Source organism: Pomacea canaliculata, linkage group LG3 (assembly GCF_003073045.1).
Source record: "Pomacea canaliculata isolate SZHN2017 linkage group LG3, ASM307304v1, whole genome shotgun sequence".
In the NCBI taxonomy this organism is placed as follows: Eukaryota; Metazoa; Mollusca; class Gastropoda; order Architaenioglossa; family Ampullariidae; genus Pomacea; species Pomacea canaliculata.
This window is the reverse complement of record NC_037592.1, coordinates 10,221,350-10,239,818: the sequence shown is the minus strand read 5'-3', so window position 1 is coordinate 10,239,818 and position 18,469 is coordinate 10,221,350. Positions and strand designations below refer to the sequence as shown.

The 18,469-nt window shown below is 39.0% G+C and overlaps 1 protein-coding gene across 13 annotated transcripts; it reads right to left on the bottom strand.

Annotated features, from left to right (window-relative positions):
- Positions 1–1,956: 1,956 nt before the first annotated feature.
- On the bottom strand, positions 1,957–18,450 carry LOC112560752 (transcriptional activator protein Pur-beta-like). 13 transcript variants are annotated; one of them, XM_025232789.1, is made up of 9 exons: positions 18,314–18,450; positions 16,824–17,079; positions 14,538–14,606; positions 14,140–14,246; positions 13,905–14,007; positions 11,817–11,944; positions 11,034–11,181; positions 9,824–9,930; positions 1,957–9,092 (listed from the first exon to the last, which is right to left on the bottom strand). In XM_025232789.1, the coding sequence occupies exons 2-9, from the start codon at positions 16,870–16,872 to the stop codon at positions 8,982–8,984; spliced, it is 822 nt and encodes a 273-aa protein (XP_025088574.1). In that variant the 5' UTR covers positions 16,873–17,079; positions 18,314–18,450; the 3' UTR covers positions 1,957–8,981. The 13 variants fall into 13 exon arrangements, with proteins under 13 accessions (XP_025088574.1, XP_025088576.1, XP_025088579.1 ...); XM_025232791.1 differs by having other exon boundaries at positions 11,043–11,181; XM_025232794.1 differs by having other exon boundaries at positions 11,034–11,163.
- Between the last annotated feature and the right edge of the window lie 19 nt (positions 18,451–18,469).

Genomic DNA, 18,469 nt, shown 5'->3' with positions numbered 1-18,469 from the left:
TGCCTATCTCTTCTGTCTTATCTACATTTAATTTTGATAAGGCAAATAAAAACAAGTAAAAACTCCAATACCCACCAAAACCTAACACTTCTTATTTTTTTAAAAATCCAGTGATTGATGTTTGCATTGGTCTCCCTGACATTCTGGGAGCAGACTTTTCAGGGGCATTTGTCAAAATGTCAATTTGTCCAGTTACTATGTTGGCAGGCTGTGTGGTTTCTGTTGGTCTCTTAGCTGTCTGTGTTGATGGCTCAGTTGCTGGATGAGGTAGCTGCTGCTTCTTAGTCGGCTGGAAGCTGATGCAGTCCTCAACTTCCTTTTTTGGACAGCATTCTGGCAAACAGTGTCCTGTTTTGTTTTTTTAGCCAGATGAGCCTCTCTTTCCAAATGCACTGTATATGATGCATGTGCAGAAATCACATTCTTTTATCATTTGGTCACTCGGGACCATCTGTATGGCTCTCAGTCCTCTGGCCCTTAAATCATACTTAATAAACCCAATGGCTTCAACATTTTTAGGTGTAAGGTTGGTTCTGTCTTTTTCAACAATGTCATCCATAATATTAAAGGTTCCCGCTGCCCGGCATTTTATTCGCTCCCAGTAATCGTTTTCTTTGAGTACGGATCAGTGACTAAACTTATGTCGGGGACGATACGAACATCGCCAGTGAAAAGACAGATAAAGGTGGAAACACTGAAAGGACTTTTAATTGTGAAGTGCAACTTTGACAGCGAAAATTCACGAAATCCTTGTGAAAAACTGTATAACACAATCTTGCAATGACTGAAACTTTACAAGGAGATTCACGGTCTATGAAGTACGGTTTGGGATCAACAGCCCCGCAAGATGACGAAGGTGCCGGACCATTATTGGCGCGATAATTTATACAGCGACTCACCTGCACGTCCGCAAAGTTGGCTGAGCGGGAGATAAGGCAGGAATATTTTAATTTAAGTTTTAAATACCAGTTTTCTATTTAAAATGGAATACTGTAGTGGCGTGGTCAGATCTGCCGTTGAAAGCATCACTACTCGGTAAAGTCAGAGGAAAGTCCCCCCCCCCTATTTATCGGCGATCTTTGTCGGTGACGTCACCATCATCGGCACGCGTCCCGCTTTCGCTCCCGAAACGTCTGGTCACCTTACCCGAGGTCATCTTTATGACTTATTGCTAGCTGTGTTAAACAAGTTGTGACAAAAACATTGACGTTCAGAAAACACTTCTAAGTTCCAATGAAGCAAATTATTGAACCCATGTCTTCATGTTAAACCCGACAATAGTAACAAGCAGTTTATGAAGTTATCGTCACCATATTATTTCGCTTGAAGAAAAAGCCGGTACTGTCACAGACGGTGGGAAAGGTTACAAACAATTAAAACACTAAATTCGTGCGTTATTTCGCGAAATTAATCCAACCTATCTAGCTGTATATAAATCAGTGCTTCCGGCATCATATCAATAGGGATATTGATACACGTACTCCATTATCCCGGCCCCTCGCAGATGGTCGGCCCCAGGCCCCGCGTGTTCCTAACGCCGCCTCTGCCTATTACCACTAGCGTATGGTATCGTTCACGATACGAGAAATTTTCGCTTTTTTATTTATAGTCCCTGGTCCTTCGTAATCAGTGAAAATTTTGAATTTTACTTTCCGTCCCAGTTCCGTCCTGAGATTTTTTCTCAGGACGGAAATCCGTCCCCCGGACGGAGAACTCCCATCCCTGCTCTACTAAAAGATCATACGAACCTAATTGCAGTAGGCATCATTTCTTGTTCATATTGCCTCTAGATTATTTGTAATCAAGTTACTGGTGCACGTGTGTGGAGAGAGGTCAGAGAGACAATGCCTTTTGAGAGTAAAATTTTTAATTTCTCTTACAAATTTTTAGTCACACACACACACATGCAAACGTGTGCACACATACATTCAACTTCTAAAAATACACAAGTCAAAGTTGCAGTTGTCAACAGTATAGATTTAATTCTGCACAACGTGTTCAGAGAACATAATTTCTGTACTGTTCCAAAAAAGTTTTTGTAAACTGGAGTGAATTAACTGCAGTGACACATGGGTGCTCTAGTCAGACCCAGCTTAACAATGCAAATACCATTTGTATCTGGTAATGCAATGCTCATGGTTCACATCCAGAGTCCAAGGATGTGAGAATATGGCCGCCTAAAGAGGGAACAAAAATTATATGAAACCAAACATGAATTAGAACATCTCAGCCAAATCTGTTTTTTTCAATCTGGAAATCAATGAATGCTGTGATATGCCATTTTGTTATGAAAACATTTTTAAAAAATGACAGTGAGCCCTGTAGAAAAATTTTCCACATCAAGCATCTTGTGTGAAAGGGCCATGATGGAACGTGGCTGGTCTGTTATTGTTGAGTCATAATGAGAAGTAATAGCAATGTTTTTGTGTAGGCACTTTTGAAAACTACACCCATTATGCTGGTGGCCGTTTCAATAGCATTTCAGCATCTGGAAATAAGACATGGCTATGAAAAAGCTCCACGTCCCAAATATTTTAGACCATGCGAGCTGCCTGCCATACATCTAAATTCAAGCCATGTATCAAGAATCAAAGATGTAAAGCAGAATGCCTCCATTAACAAGAGACAACAACTCTATTCTACAAGCTCTTGTCGAAATTGTTTTGTTTTGGAAAAAAGACCGGCAGACTCAAAAGGTAGGCTGTCTATGTATGTGAAGCATTGGTGCATGTTTGTCCATTTGCATGTGTCTAACAGGACCATCTGTACATCATTTGATTCTCATCAAAGCCCTTTCAGCTAACATCTACACAAATTATCACCATATTAAAATGAAATTTCTACAGCTACATTCACAATTTGTTTTTAAAAAAGCTGTCAAAATACCTAAACCAAGGTAAAAACATGAGTTATAAGCGTTAATATGGAAACAAAAGTAGTCTTGGTTTTTGTGTTGGATTGATGAAATTTGGAGGTGATTAGATATAATGCCAGATTATGGTCTGTTGACCACTGCCATGTGGTTCATTGATCACATCACTGGAACACAGATGGACTGTGAAACACACAGTGAGACATGCACAGATGTACTGCAACCCTCTTGTGGGGGACACACATGCAGGATAGCGATGGACTGTGATGGTGACAATGTTCTCCAACTGAAGCTGTTACTCCTATGGCAGTGGAAGCCAGTAAGAAGCAGAGCATAAGTCTTGACTCTGCTGACATCCATCAGAGACCTCTAGAACCTAATCAAATGTTTCAACAGGGACTGCATTTTTCAGCCTGCGTGTATCGTCACCACTGGCTAGTTTTTAAACCAAATAGTTGCCACCAAGAACTGAATCACCACTTCACGTGACTTCAGGAGAAATGACAAGATTTACTTCCAGATAAGGATGTTGGTCAAACTGAGCAAGTTAAACCACTCGCCTCCACTGAACAAGTTCATGCCAAAGATTCTGCTATTTAGTCTTTTTCTTCATAACAGCCAAACCCTAATCAACACCGTACAGCTTTAACAGCATCTTTCTCGAGCCTGATTTTGTTTATGGCAGTCCTCTATATCTGTCCCTGGCACGGGCACATTCCACACTCTCTGTCTTGAATTGCTGCTCCTTCTGATCACACTGACAAGCAGCCATTTCGTTAGTTTTTGAAGCTCAACAGTAATTTTGAAGTTAGCGTCTCTCCTTGCGATCAGAACCATCGAGTGAGACCTAGAAGGACCCGTCATGGTAGTTCTTGAGTGGATCTACTCACCTTTCTCCAGATGTAGAAGGCAAAGAATTACCATGCATCATCACAAACAACTAGGGCCACATACAGATGCAATGTCTACAACAATCACCCTGCAGAAATATAGTAGGTCCTGATGAGAACACAGAGATGGAAAAATTAAAAACCCAAAGAAATAAAATGGCCTAAAAACAATGAAATGCTGGTGGGGGAATTAAAGAAGCTGCACATTGTGTCACAAACGCTCTGCACTTACTGCAAGCAAACTGACATGACTGGTTACATTAAGCTAGTTCTTACCTGTCCTATAACAAGATGGCTCTAAAGCATGGCACCATATAACAAAAACATACACACATGCTCACAAGCCCTCTCATATTGACTGGAACACAGAGAATCTGCAGGAGGGCCACATTTCAACAATTAGTGCTCTTTTGTGCTCTTGAGCAGCATGACGCCCACAGCAAGGGGCTGGTGCTGTTTATGCATGTTTACTGATCACTTAAGCACTTTCAAATGCCAGTTTTCTCAAAGCTCACAACTCCCCATTCCCATTTAAATAATAAAAAATAGCATGTGTCCAGTCTTCTACTTGTGAAAACACCTCTTTCTTTATTAAAATTCATCTCCTTCCCTTCAAAACACAACCAAACCAAACAAAAAAAAAAAAAAAAAAAGCAAAGCAAAATATATCATCCAAGTAAAGCTTTTAACTGTTTAATGGCACCAGCACATTCATGATTAACAATCTGACTTTTAAAACTGTGCTGAGATTACTCCATTAAGATTATAGAAAAATAGTTTGCTATCCAACAAGCTTGCTATGTCTGCTTAGAGATATCCAATAAAAACAGAAAAATGTAAGATGTATCTCAAATCAAATATAAAATTGAATTTTCCATTTTTTTAAAATGAGGATTGACCTAAATTCATGCTTTTGATATCACTGAAGGCTGCAGCCAATGCATGCTTCAAGCATGTATAACTGAGTCATTGCCCCACCAAGGAGTCTGCATTAATGATGTCGAGGAAAATGAGGTCTTGCCTTTTTTGGAAAACTCAGGTGACAACTGCAGTGTTTAAAAGATTGGAAAAGAGTTTTTTAATAAGATTTTGGAAATTTGTATCTTTTAATAAACTAAGCTCACTCATCTCAGGGTTCAGAATCAACAAATTCATCTTCCTAGGGCTTCATTTACAGCATAACATGTACTAGTAAAATGGGTCAGCAAGACATGCATAAAAGCAGTGTTATCAGAGATGCTAAAAATCACAACAGCCAACATCGTTGGTTGTAACAGTTTTCATAAATTAAGAAAAAAAGGTCATCTTGCTTCCTAAAGTTAAAAAAGCTTTGGATCCAGTTATCTTAAATGTACTTTCAATAAAGGTACAAATCTAATGTATATAGCCTTTAATGTGAAACATATTCAGGGTGACAATGCGGGTTTCTCTAAAGTATTAACTTTTTTGAAACATGAAACCAAAAAAATAGTCTTTTTCTGTTATGATGCTGTTGATAACTTCATTGTTATCTCTTTGAATTCATCATTTGAAGTGGTGTAAGTGAATGTGGCCCTACTGCTAAAATCAAGAACTGAAAGAAACACCTAGCAACACAATGCACTCTAAGGTGACAACAACATGACACAAGCATGTGCATGAATCTTACACTGTATCTTGTACATTTTCATACTCATTTAAAACAATGCACAGCCACATAAATCAGACATGCAATAGTTTAAAATCAAATCCACAATGATATCTTTTGCTAAAACATCACTACACAGGCCGTGTCTTCCCATGCATTGCTGATTTGTTGGTACTCCAAATCAACATAATATACATATATCTGTAATAACACCAAAGAACAAGTCTAACACATAGTACAGAAATTTAACAACAATGGGATTTAAAACAAACAAACAAAAAAATAACATATAACCAAGATCGTCCAAGTAGACATGGGAGTTTTATGGGGAAGAAAACAGGAGGTGACCTGTAACAAATTCTAACAGCTTAGTTCAAGGTATCAACATTTCTCAGTATACACATTAACTACAGCACTTGTGTACTGCAGATAAAACATGCCTACAACAAATATTACACATCTTCCATGCAGCTGTGCTATCAAATAACTTAGCAAATAGAGACAAAACTCTGGGAAATTAGAAAGGGCAGTAGTCAACTTTAGGTAACAAGAAAAAACAGGGATAGGGGATATCCAAGGCTAGGGGAGTCCTTTAAAGGGGGATAATACAGCCCTAGATGAAAACAGTCTTTCAAGCTCACTTGCACAACGCATTGGTGAGGAAATAACATGGACTCCCACTCAATCACAAACCACAAACTGGGCAACGTACAGCCAAGTCCCGGTCTTGACCCGTCCCTGAGACATTGTGCAACAAGTGGACAATCCACACAACACTGTCTCAGCGCAAACTATTGCTGCCACACTAAAGCCCTGCACAGCTGCTACCTCTCGCACTGTCAGGGTAAAAATGCATGGCCAGATACCACATTTAATTTGTTTATGAAGCGGAGGGATGTTTGATTCCTCTGCAGCTATAATAGTAACATTTGTACATCGGAAACAATATCACAGTTACTCATCACACCCCTTGCACCTGTACACAAACTCAACAACAGCAACAGGTTTTAAAATAACAAGAAATGAAAACTATCAATCTTCTCCTAGCACAGCCAAACGACTTCACAATCATACAAGTGAAATTACACTGTAAATCTAACATCTTACAATGCTCATAGTTGTATGAGTAATCTCTATTGCACTCAAAATACATATGGAAACAAAGCATCTAAATCTTTGTCATCAGCTCTCATTTAACAATGTCAGTTGCACACTGAAAAGCACACACACAGAAACAAGTTTAACAAGTACCATCTCTCTAGACTTGGAAGTAGGCGAGGAGGGCAGAGGGGCTGGAGAGGGGGCATACTGGAACAGAATGAGGGAAAAGGCCGTCAATGTGAACAAATCTACATAAAAAAAGAGATCGTATCATGTATTTTGTGACAGCCACCCTTCCTAGCCAAAAAAAGAAATGGAAGTCCACCTCTTCCCCCAACTGAAGAAAAATGGCATCCTGTTATGACAGTGGTGGAACTTTGAAAATAAATGGCAGAAACTGCTTATTTTTGACAGACCTATGGTTTATTGTCAAGCTGTACAATTAAACATTTTCTCACATTTAAAAAAAAAAAATCATTGCTCTTTTACTTTACTATTTTTGTAAATTCTCTACAGACTCCTAGGAGGTTTGAGCATGCATGGAGATGCTCTTCTTGAGGCACTCTGGCTTAAGCCCTTGAAAACACTTTTAGTTTTCTGTAACATTACTTCAACAAGTGCTCATAAGCAGAACACCTGAACTTTAATAAGAAATCAATCAAACGACCACTTCAAAAACTTTGACGATTTTTAGATGGAAGGCTTTCATAATACAACTTTCAAATGTTGTCCGTTTCCAGAGGAAGGGAAATAGTATGCAAATGGAAAGAGGGTCCGAATAAGAGAACAAGTAAATGCATGCACGCATGTCTAGACTGACATGCACACAGACTTATTAGAGATGTACTTCCCTTTTCGGCAGAAAGTGGTCTATACTCTTCATTTTACATGTATCCTTTCTCTCTTCTAAGTGTGTTCTTCACACACTGCATGCATACACACTGCAAGTTAAAGAGAGGACAGCACACATCTGGGTGTATGCATGCATCCGAAAAGATTTCATGTACACTACTAGATTATGCAATCTTGTGCAGAATTTGTAGTGTGCCCACCCACCCACCCCGACATTGCAAGATTTTTTTAAGAGGACTGAGAAGCATGACATTTTCATCTCAGCAAATGTGCTGTGCCTGCGTGATATGGACGGGTCAGGAGCAGGACTTCAGACCGATAGGTACAAACAGAACAGGAGTGCTCCAAACAGCACAGGTAAACAAGTTTAACAAACTACCCATCAACTAGCCACCTAGTCAGCCACGCAAGCTATCAACCACTCAACAGGACCCCACAAGACCAAATACACAGTTTATTTTCCCCCACCCCCACCCCCAATGCACACACAGAAGTCACAATGGCTGACAGTGCAGCTCCCAACAAACAGGTGATGACTCGCAGGCCAGTGGGTACAGCAAACCAAGACTGCTCTACCCACCAGTCTCACCAGAAGCAGACAACTGTTGGCAAACAAAGGAAATGTGCTTAGCAGGACAGGTCCGGGGGGATAGTACTTCTCCTCAGTTCCCCCCCACTTTTCACACGCTTAACAAGCGGTCATTGATGAAAATAGAAACAAAAGACTTTTTTTTTGGTTATGTCATGACTTGAGTGTTGTTGGTCTAAAGTTTTAAATACCTGGAGTGCATTTTTAAATGACCACAGCATAAACCTTTCTGCATGGTCTCTTCATGTGTTAATCTTGGAGAGCAGTGAACTGCTTGCTGGCATTCTAAACCAGAGTTCACACATCACAGAACACCTGACATGGCACCATTTATCCAGGTGCTGCAGACTCAATTCTTGGTTGCAGAGTTTCTTCTGTATGCTAATTTTCCAAACCACAGCCTTGCCGAAGACCCTCAGACAAATCCACCATCCTGTCTTTTGCAGCATCATGTCACCTAGTAACTGTACTATGTCCAAACATCTGACATTTACCTTAAATATCATTCCTGAAGCATTACAATTTTTTTTCTGGCAGTCTGAGGTTGTTAGGTGGTCCACATTCAAGTCTTTCAGGTAAGTCTTTTTTCAAAAAAAAAAAAACTTTCTCTTGTCTACTGCAGAAAATTTTCAGCAACAATCTACATCAGTCTGAGCTGTTTATACCCGCCTCCACTGAATTGCCCAGTCCTTTTAGCCCAGACTTGTTGCACCTCATGGCCTTGGAAAAGAGATGGCTGTCATGCTCCAGCCAAGCCAAGACACTCCTGAGGTCAAGAGGTCAGACTTGGCTCAGCTGGACATGTGCACAGCTGCGGCAAAGAGGCAGAACTGAGGTGCAGAGTATCCTGGGCAAGCTGCGTTCAGATGGTGCCAGAAGCTTTTAGCACAGATGACAATGACGATGACGGTTCCCACAATTCCCAGCACAAATGACATGTCCAAGTGGTTCCCCCCTGGAAGAAGGAGAGACCACCCTCAACAAGCACATTCCCTCTGTCGGCACGAATTTCTGTTGCCAGTATCACAGCGGCAAACACCCCTCCTCCTGTTACTCACTATCTTTGATGCTGCTCTTGTCCACAAACTCTGACAAGACATCACGGAAACGTGCCCAGGACCGCTCTGGAATGGTGACTGCTGTGCGAAAGTTGTTGCGAACCTGTTACAAGTGAACGTAAACTTGTCAGGCAATACTGCTGATGGAGATGATTTTCAAGCATAAGATGAAACCTACTTCCGCTCTAAAAGTATACAAAGGTTAGAGCAGTAATACGCAGACTGATCAGCAATCAAAATTATATCATCCGGCACCTCTTCTGATACAGCTGTTGTTCACTTAGGTCAAGCCCCCCACAAAAATTACAGACCATGTGAAAAAAGATTTGATGAATAAACTAGTCTGATCATGTTTCACTCACAAGAACTGCTTTAAAAAAGCCAATTTAACTACCTGACTAATATGGATGTAGGATAATCTATAATTGTGATTTATATATGGGGAACAGGGCATATAATATCTTCACGAAAAGCTTTTATCAACAGTTCTTTTAAAAAAAAACATAAATCATAATTAACAAACTGCTGGAAGTGTGTTTTGAGATAAAAATGTCTACTGTTGGACAGTCTGCGATCATACGATCTTTGTCTATAAGACCTCTTTCATTTATAGGAAAAAATAAAGGAGAAATAAACATTTCTGTGACAGTTCAGGTGCATGTGCACACTCTTGCCTGTGCAACAATTTACAATTTTGAAATTACGACATTTGCAGATTACTGTGTCACCAACCACACTAATTAGTTAAAATTACTTTAACACCAAGTGGCATGTAATGATTAGGTATTCTACTGTTCATTATTACAATTATATATTACAAAACAAGGAACTGACCTCTGACACACGGAGGTAGACTCCTCTGCGGTTTGATCCAACATCAAAGTAGAACATTTTATTTTCCACGCGCATTGAACGACTCTCTGGCAGCTCATTTTGTGGTTCTGTTACAATCCAAGGGCATAATTCATCACCACCAGAGACTACTGATCACAGAATATTTGCTTTAGTAGTGTCATGATGATGGAGGAACAACCATGCTGCCATCAAATGTCTGCTCATTTTAGCATCATTCTCATGCTTGTGCTGCCTGCCAAATTATTTCCCACCAATTCAATCACTTAATTAATGCTTAAAATACAGCCAAAAATATCACAGATTTCTTCTAATCACCGTTTAGTAAATTGTAACTTCTTCCTAATCAACCACTGTAGGTAGCTGGAATAAAATTGCTTTCAAAAATGTAAGCATCTGACGTAAAAATACAGCTCTGGGTTCTGGCATTCGCTGTGAAAATGCTAACAAAGCAGTTCCTTCTACTCATCTTTCCCCCGTGCCCATGTTTAACTTATGAGTCAACTACAGAAGACTGCAGAAGCTCATTTCTCCTGATGAATTGTTTTAGAAACTCTTGTTCATATTGAGTCACACTCGAGTCTTTAACCTACTTCAACTTTCTGCATTTTCTCACAACATAAACAAAATGATGACCTACATAATCTGTTATCTGAAAAATCAACATTTAAAATATTTTATGAAATTTTCTTCTCTATTCATGCCTATGTACAATTTTTTCAGATGATCTAACATCTTCAGAATTTCAAAATGTGAATGAGCAGATGAAATTATGACTTTACACTTACAGATTAATCAGGAACACCTACACACAACATATTTACTGATAAATCAGGAACAGTTCTACATAACAACATATTAAAAGATATCTGTCAAAATATCAACATATAAAATGACACTTTAAAGCACAATGCCCTTCATTGTATAAAGAGCATAATAAAAAAAAAATAATAAACACAAGTACTACTTGGGGATTGGTGTTTTACGTCAAGCCAACAACTAAGACTATATGATGACACGGTAGCCAGCCATGTACACAGACGCCACATGCACAGAAAGAACAAAGTGCCTGAGATGAGAGCTGAACCCAGGACAGCTAACCTTCACTGTATTAGTGAAAGGTGCTAACCATTGCACCTACTTAAAAGCAAATAAAAAGAAAATAAAAAACAAATCACACAACTGGACCTACCATCCATACCTTGATCGTCAGTGCCAAACTCATCCAGAAGCTCTGTTAAGGCATCGCGGAACTCAATCATGCCTTGAGCCGGGATGGCAATCTGTGACCGGGGGCCTCCTCTGGGGATGGTTTGTGACACCTGTTCGGAGCATACCACCTGTAAACATTTCTTCAAAGTTTCTCACCACAATATGGTAGAACAGTGCTCAACTGTCTTTTTTTGAAGAGCTACCCCAACTTGCACAACAGAACAATTTGTGAATTTCTGACATTAAATACCATTTTTTGTTTGTGCAGATTCTGATAACTGGGTACAGAATACTGCATTTTTCCACCCATAGTTTTACTTTTCTCAACTGACAAATTATGACATTTTAGAAAAGCTGTGATCAAAGGCCAGTGTTACAAAAATGCAGTAAGCAAGATGTGTCAAACAGATAAATCAGAAACATAAACTGTGCATGGATCTGAAAGATACACCCGTATTTTTTTTGTTTCAAATACTAAATTTTATGATTCCTGATTTTTTTTTGTTGGGGAGAAAGTAGGGCGTAAAGAAAATTACTAGTAACTCTTCCTGTTATTTTCTCTGCACTATACTTTGAATCTCTCGACCATTTAACAAAAAACCACAGCTAAATCTTCCAATATTCCACATACCAATGTCTAAATACAATGTTACATTTGTGTCTGTGTACACACACACACATGAGTCTACAAATAAGGTTATTAATATCTCTATAACCAATGCCAGTATAGCAATTAAAAAATAGGGAGAAGCTGAACATTGACCATTGTTACCCGTAAGAAGCGCCCTCGTTGGTTCTCTTTCAGATCTAGGTAATAGCGGCGGTTATCTTTGACGATGGTTTCACTCTTCAGCTTGCCATCTTCTGGTGGGCTTTCTGTGTTGGTTGGCCCTGCAAATCATGAGTACACCAGTACTTGATAAAACACAACATGCGGCCATGTAAATCTTTATTGTCTTTTCTACCCCACTCTATGAGACATGAGAACACATTTTTCTCAGAACAACGACTTTGTCAAGTGCACTTAAAAGATGGAAGAAGGCACACTTGGTATCCCATGTCTTTCCATTATCTTGTTCACTCTTTCTGAAGCACTTCTTCTACAAAGTTCAAGGTGATAACAAAGATGACAGCCATCACTCAACTGCATCACCATCACTATAGGATGCCTCTTTTGTTAGGTGTATCTGTCCTACCTTAAGACTTACCAAAAGCTAACATGCAGAGTCTCCCCGGATAAATTGTTTCTGAGACTACACACCAAAATGGCAATCTTTAGATGTAAGCAATAAAAGTGTGTGTATTTGCACTAGTTCCAGCATGTTCTCTGTCACATGCAAAATATACAGGTCTATCAAGAAAATGTGCACTATAACTAAAACTAACCGACGCGACACAACACTAATCCCAAAGTATACACAAATATAAATTGTGATAGATTTCACCTTTTAATATTTTATGAGAAGATACACAAAGAACCCTTGATTTACTAAAAACAAACTTTCTGTAATATGAGAAGCCAATGACCATAGGGGATAATGTGCTACATTTGCTCTCTCCCTATCAACAGCTGACTCCTTAACATTAAGCTAACATATGCCTGGTGTGTAGGATGCTTCACTGACCAGGTGAGCAACAGCTTTCAGACAAAAACAAAGATGGCACCAAAGCCAATGCCAGTTTTCTTGACCAACCAAACAGCAGGGAAGTCAAGAAGGCCTCAATGTCATGACATATGTTAAGTCTCAAAGAAAACGAATTTACATTAAAAATTTCAGTTCTTTTTTTAATCTGACCTCATCTTAATTGGCTCTAACAGGTAAGAAGAGCTCAGCTCAGTTCTGCCACAAGGAGATGCAGAGGGTCCTGGATCTAAACTGGGTCCTGCTAACTAGAAGCTGGCAAGGTCTCAAGCAACATGGATTGCTGCAGCACATGGCAGACGATTATTTACTGAGAAAGCGCTGATGAGTCATCAGCCATACAGTATGATCATCTTCTCAGAATTGCCGTAAAGATAAAAGCATACAAAAGGATATGAAGTTTAAAACCCTTGCTGCAGTGGCTGGGGTCAACAGGAAAACATCCTTTTTTGTGTGTAAATGACTGACTTGCAGAAAACATACTGATTTCTTGACCAAAAAAAGTACCAACACATTGACTAAGATGGGAGGTAAAGATGGCTTAGTATCAGAAACAACACTAAAGAGCAGCTAGAACTGGTGTGACATAAATGTTTGCAAGCAAGGTGACATAAATGTTTGCCTTCTCTTGCTGCAAAGCGGCCCTATGCTCCTCAAAGAATAACAAGGAATAAACTAAAAACTTAACTAGACTCTCACTGTAGAGAGCAGCTGACTTGGCATACCGAATAAAAACTTTGTAAAGTCAGAGAAGCATACAACAGTCTAAGCCAACCACGAGAAAGCAGCAACAGGTGAGATGATACAAAGGCTGAACACAGTACGCAGAAAAGTGACTAGAATAGAATAAGGCGCCAGAGCAGACAGCAAAGCATGTGACAACCATCATTGTAACCAGCAACAAAGAAAAAAACTAGTGAATTGGCTGTGTTGTTGTTTTTATAGTTATTGGGGGACTGTTGCTCACCTACTGAGTGATGTGCCTTAAACACTAGGCACATATTAACTCACTGTCAGCAAGTCAATTTTCAATTGCTAAAGAGCAAATGCATCTCCTATAGTCGTGTCATCTGGTAAGGTCAAATACACTCAAACCCCCCCGCCCCCCCAAAAAAAGCTAGGTTCTAAATTCCATCAAATATGTGACCAAAATCAGAAAATATCTCCAAAAAAGCTGTACTTAAGACTGGTAAATGCATGCCACATACCTAAAGACGCATAATGCTCTGTAAAATCTGTAAGATAGTCACGGAACTCTGCAGCAGATGACATGGCGAGAAGGAGGCGACTTTTCTTCCCACCAGCACCTACCTGCCACAAACACACAGTAACAACATCAATACAACATTCTTGTAGAAAATGCCAAATCCTTGTGGCCTGCATTTAGAAAGGCTATCAGGCCACTAAAGTTTGAATGAAATGACAAACTTGTGCTCTACTCACCTCTGCCACTTTGATAAAACGGCCCCTGCGGTTCTGCTTCACATCTAGGTAAAATCTTTTAGACTGAATGTGCAGTGTGCGGGTAGCCAGCTCCTGCTCTCCAGAACCTGCTCACATACATTTCTAAGAATTCGCAAGGAATTCAAGGAAATTCCACCTCCTGATGAATAAAGATATGGATGGGTAAAAAAAAAACCCGTTTTATCCATTTCAGCAACTTTCCACAAGTGCTAAGCAAAGGACAAAAAAATTTAAAAGATACATTAAAAAAATATGTACTTGTTAGGAATGTTAACCTTCGTAGCTTCATTGATGTGAACATTTTCTGACACCTACCTAGCAAATGAAAAAAAGGAAATAAAAGCAAGCTCATTTTTTTAAGTATCAAATGTTCCGACCTTCTCCATCAAAAGGTGGTCCTTCCATGTCCCCACCAGAGTAAGTTCTACTCCGGGCAGCACCCCCTCCTGAAACACATGCAACAAATTTGACTTTTGACTTTCTGTGATTTGAGATAAAGATGACTGTCATTTTTAATGTCATCTAATCACCTGCATAGACAGAACAAATAATCTATGTGGCTAACTGTACATTCTAATTTAATACTTAGAATACTGAGGTCTTAAATGGTAGTTGGTGTAACTTACAAAGCACATCATACCAGCAAGTACAGTAACTTGCACCCATTATATTATCCACACAAGTAACATCTGTTAAAGATACCCCTGTAGTAATTCAGTCTCTTTCCCACAAATGTACTAAGAGAAAATAAAGCAAGTAGGTCTTTGATATGCAGCATGGAAACTTGATAAAATCAGTCTTCTAGGCCCTGCTTCTTATGTCCAAATTAAAAGATTTCAAAACAAAAATGGCAAGTCAAATTCTAAAACTGAAAGTGTTCATTTTTCTTTTAATGGGAAACATGATGCACACTATGTCAAAACTTTTAGACTTTCCAAGTATAATGTACCATTTTCAAAAGTTCAAATGAAAAACAAATGGTAACTAATTACATCTGCAGCACAAAGTTTACATTTCACACTTAATTAGTTAACACTCTGATTATACTATTCAGCTGTTGCCATGTGTTGCTATTTGTTCATAGTCTGCAGCACCAAGGTTTTCTACTGATAAATTACTAAATACTTGACATTGAATCCATGTCAGACTTGAGGTAGCTTGAAAACACTGTTTCATAACACAACAACCCAAGAACCAGTTTAATATTAATGGCATATCTTCTTAAGCTCATGATAAAAATTGTACATCCTTTAACTACTAGTAAACCTATCTTATAATGCTTTGCTATTAAGTCTATAACGATAAACATACAATTTGCCATAATTTTGGTAACACTCTATGCAAGACCTCTAAAAATAAAAACCATAGGTTTGACATAAAGACGAAGCAAGTGTTTGAAAAAAGCATGCTACATTCCAGATTACAGAAGGTCAACGCAACCCGAGGTATGCATTTTATGCAACATTGGCCCTGTTTTTATCACTCATCAGGTTAGTCTGCCACTTATGGTGCACTCCATCTATAAGCACATGCCATTTCTATATGTTATGAACCTTGTTCATTTGACTTAGATTTAAATAACTTTGGGTATAAAATTTCTCTACCTATAACTATGTTAACTGTTGATCCAGCAAATATGCATATGATTTAGAAGTGAAATGCAAAAGCACAAAAAAGGTCACATGGCTGCCTTCAACTTGGCAAGGACATGCACCTCCATGCATAATTTACAGATACAATACACACACATACCTGCAATCTTAATAGACCTTACAGATTAAACTCTTTACACTGATTGATTATAATAAACAGGACAATACATTTAGAATGACACAACATTCCTTGCAAGTCAACTCAGGATGAAACCATTTAAAGACTATGAATTCACATAAGCCTATAACATTAACTCAGTGGGTTAATCTTTTGAATCTTCCCCTCAAACCAGCTTTATAAGTGCTGCAAATGATTGTCATTTCTGTAAAATGAGCAATTAAATATCAATATAACCAAGCCCATTTATTTTCATATGCACATATTTCACGTCCTGCTTTTTGTGGGTCTTATCTTCGTGACCTTGGCAAGGGGAACCACCAGTGGTTGAAAGGATTATACCAAAACAAACCTGACCTATAAAGAAAACTGACAGCTTGCACTTCCGATCGTCTTCGCGTTGCTAGTTTAACAACTTACACAAACGATCGATGCGTTTCAACACTCTGATAATGTGTATTTAAATCATATTTATTATCAGAAGTACAAAGAAAACCATTTTATACAGGTCAGGTGGTTGCGAGGAAGTGATAATTAGGCAGTGGTTGAGTTTGCATTTGATGGATCCAACGCCATGTTGAATTTCTTCTGGCCAGTACAAGTTGACGTCTATTCCCTACCCCACCAACGAACAGTAATAACGCTAAGGACATATCCTAAGACGAGCCATAGCACAGATGACAAGACGCTTCCTGAAGAAAATTCTACTGGCAACCTGATGACGCAGGTTCATGCAATTTTCAAGGAAACTCTGACCTGATCACACGCAGAGCGAAACGAGGCGTGTTTACAAACATTACAGACAATACTACGGGTACGCCTAAGCTATAAATCGCACGCGCATGCAATTCGCAAGGTGCGAACTGAGGTATTGAACACAAATTGGTCCTTACCTTGAGCCTGCTGCTGTTGCAGCTCGTCACCACTCTCTCGATCCGACATGGTGCAACCCTCCTGAACAGATCCTAAGCCTCCTTCTGAACCTCATGAATAATTCATTATGTCACGTACCTCTGCATGCGCAGGCTTCGTGTTGATGTCTAGTGTTGCCGCATACAAGGAATATCTCGGATGTTTTACTAGTGCGAAGTCTGTCAGAAAGCCTTCCACTACAGTAACCTCAACCACAAGTTTTCCACAACTGATCAACTGTAAAAAATAAAAGGCTTTGTGTGTGGCGATGTATTATTTCGACTTTGCACTGTGAATGCATGATACCTTGCATAGCCACGCACACAGGTCTACGCAGTTTTCTAAAGCGTGTGAAATGGAAATAAAATGGACAACTGATCGCGGCTGCTTACAAGAATTTTCTTCAACCTTTAAAACATACTCTAGTTTTCATGTAAAATATATCTCTTTGCTGAATCGAAGGGACAAAAGTCATGTACGTCAACGTCAAATCGATCTGTTGACACTTTATATAGTTAAACAAAACGACGCATATATATTTAGTATCTTTCATATTATGATAATAAAATCATTTACGGAGTCAACTTTGGAATTATCGTTTAACAGGCAGATCTATGAAGTGTAATTTATATTCAAGGGTTATTCAATAACTTATATATATATAAATCCTTTTGGATTTAAAAAAAATATACACATTATATACGTACGTACGTCAGCCACTGAAGACTATATATAAAAAGCAAACCCGCAAAAGGCCGCAAGCTGAGGCTCGATAACGATCAGGGCGATGTTTTCTGGTATTAATTAGCATCATTAACAATTAATATGATCGGCTACCATGGTACTGGATATATAACATACTTTATTCCATCGATCATTTATCAGCTTAATTCATCAAAGCCGTCACATTAAGAGTTATCGATTGCATCCCGTCCAACGCTACAGTAAGAATGAGGCTTTAAAAGATCGAGAATCACTAAAAACGGTGGCCCTTCGCACACAAACACAAGTACACAATATATGATAAAACAATTATACCCTATGTACGCACGAAAACACTGACAATCAAATAACACGTTACAATTATGAAGGCAGCAAATGGGCATCGTGATAATTTAGAATGAAGTTTGTGGCACGTGTAAATCTTAGACTAACGGAAAATTGAGGAACCTTATGAAACTTTAGCAAAAGATGCCAACATCGTAAACAAGAATTATAGCAGCTTCAGAAAATATAGCAACATAAATTATAATAAAAATGAACAGTAAAGCACAACAGGTATAACTGCGGCAACGGCAATGCCTAATTTGGGGAATTTATACAAAATATTATACAAACGGCATACAGCACAATTACGTCTTAGATTCGGTCTTCTGCGTAAACTACAGCTGGTGAAAGGGAGATGAGGGCACAGAACATTCATTTCCAATTCGGTCATTAGGTGATAGACACATGCGTGTCCAGTACTGACCGGCTGCACTAGTCTGGATTTTGTTGAAGAAATAGCGCTAGATCTGCAGTCTGTCGTCCAACTTGAAGATGCAGCAAAGCTACGAAGGTTTGTTTAAATGGATCCGCCACAGTGACTCCAACACTGTCATACTGAACAATTCCGCTGCGCAGAGGC

Excerpts from the sequence above, each read along its gene's own strand:
- LOC112560752 (XM_025232789.1), bottom strand. The coding sequence starts at position 16,872 with ATGTCGGATCGAGAGAGTGGTGACGAGCTGCAACAGCAGCAGGCTCAA. Across the intron at positions 14,607-16,823 it reads GCAACAGCAGCAGGCTCAAG|GAGGGGGTGCTGCCCGGAGT; the intron begins GTAAGGACCAAT and ends CATGTGTTTCAG. Across the intron at positions 14,008-14,139 it reads GTTTTATCAAAGTGGCAGAG|GTAGGTGCTGGTGGGAAGAA; the intron begins GTGAGTAGAGCA and ends TGTTTGTGGCAG.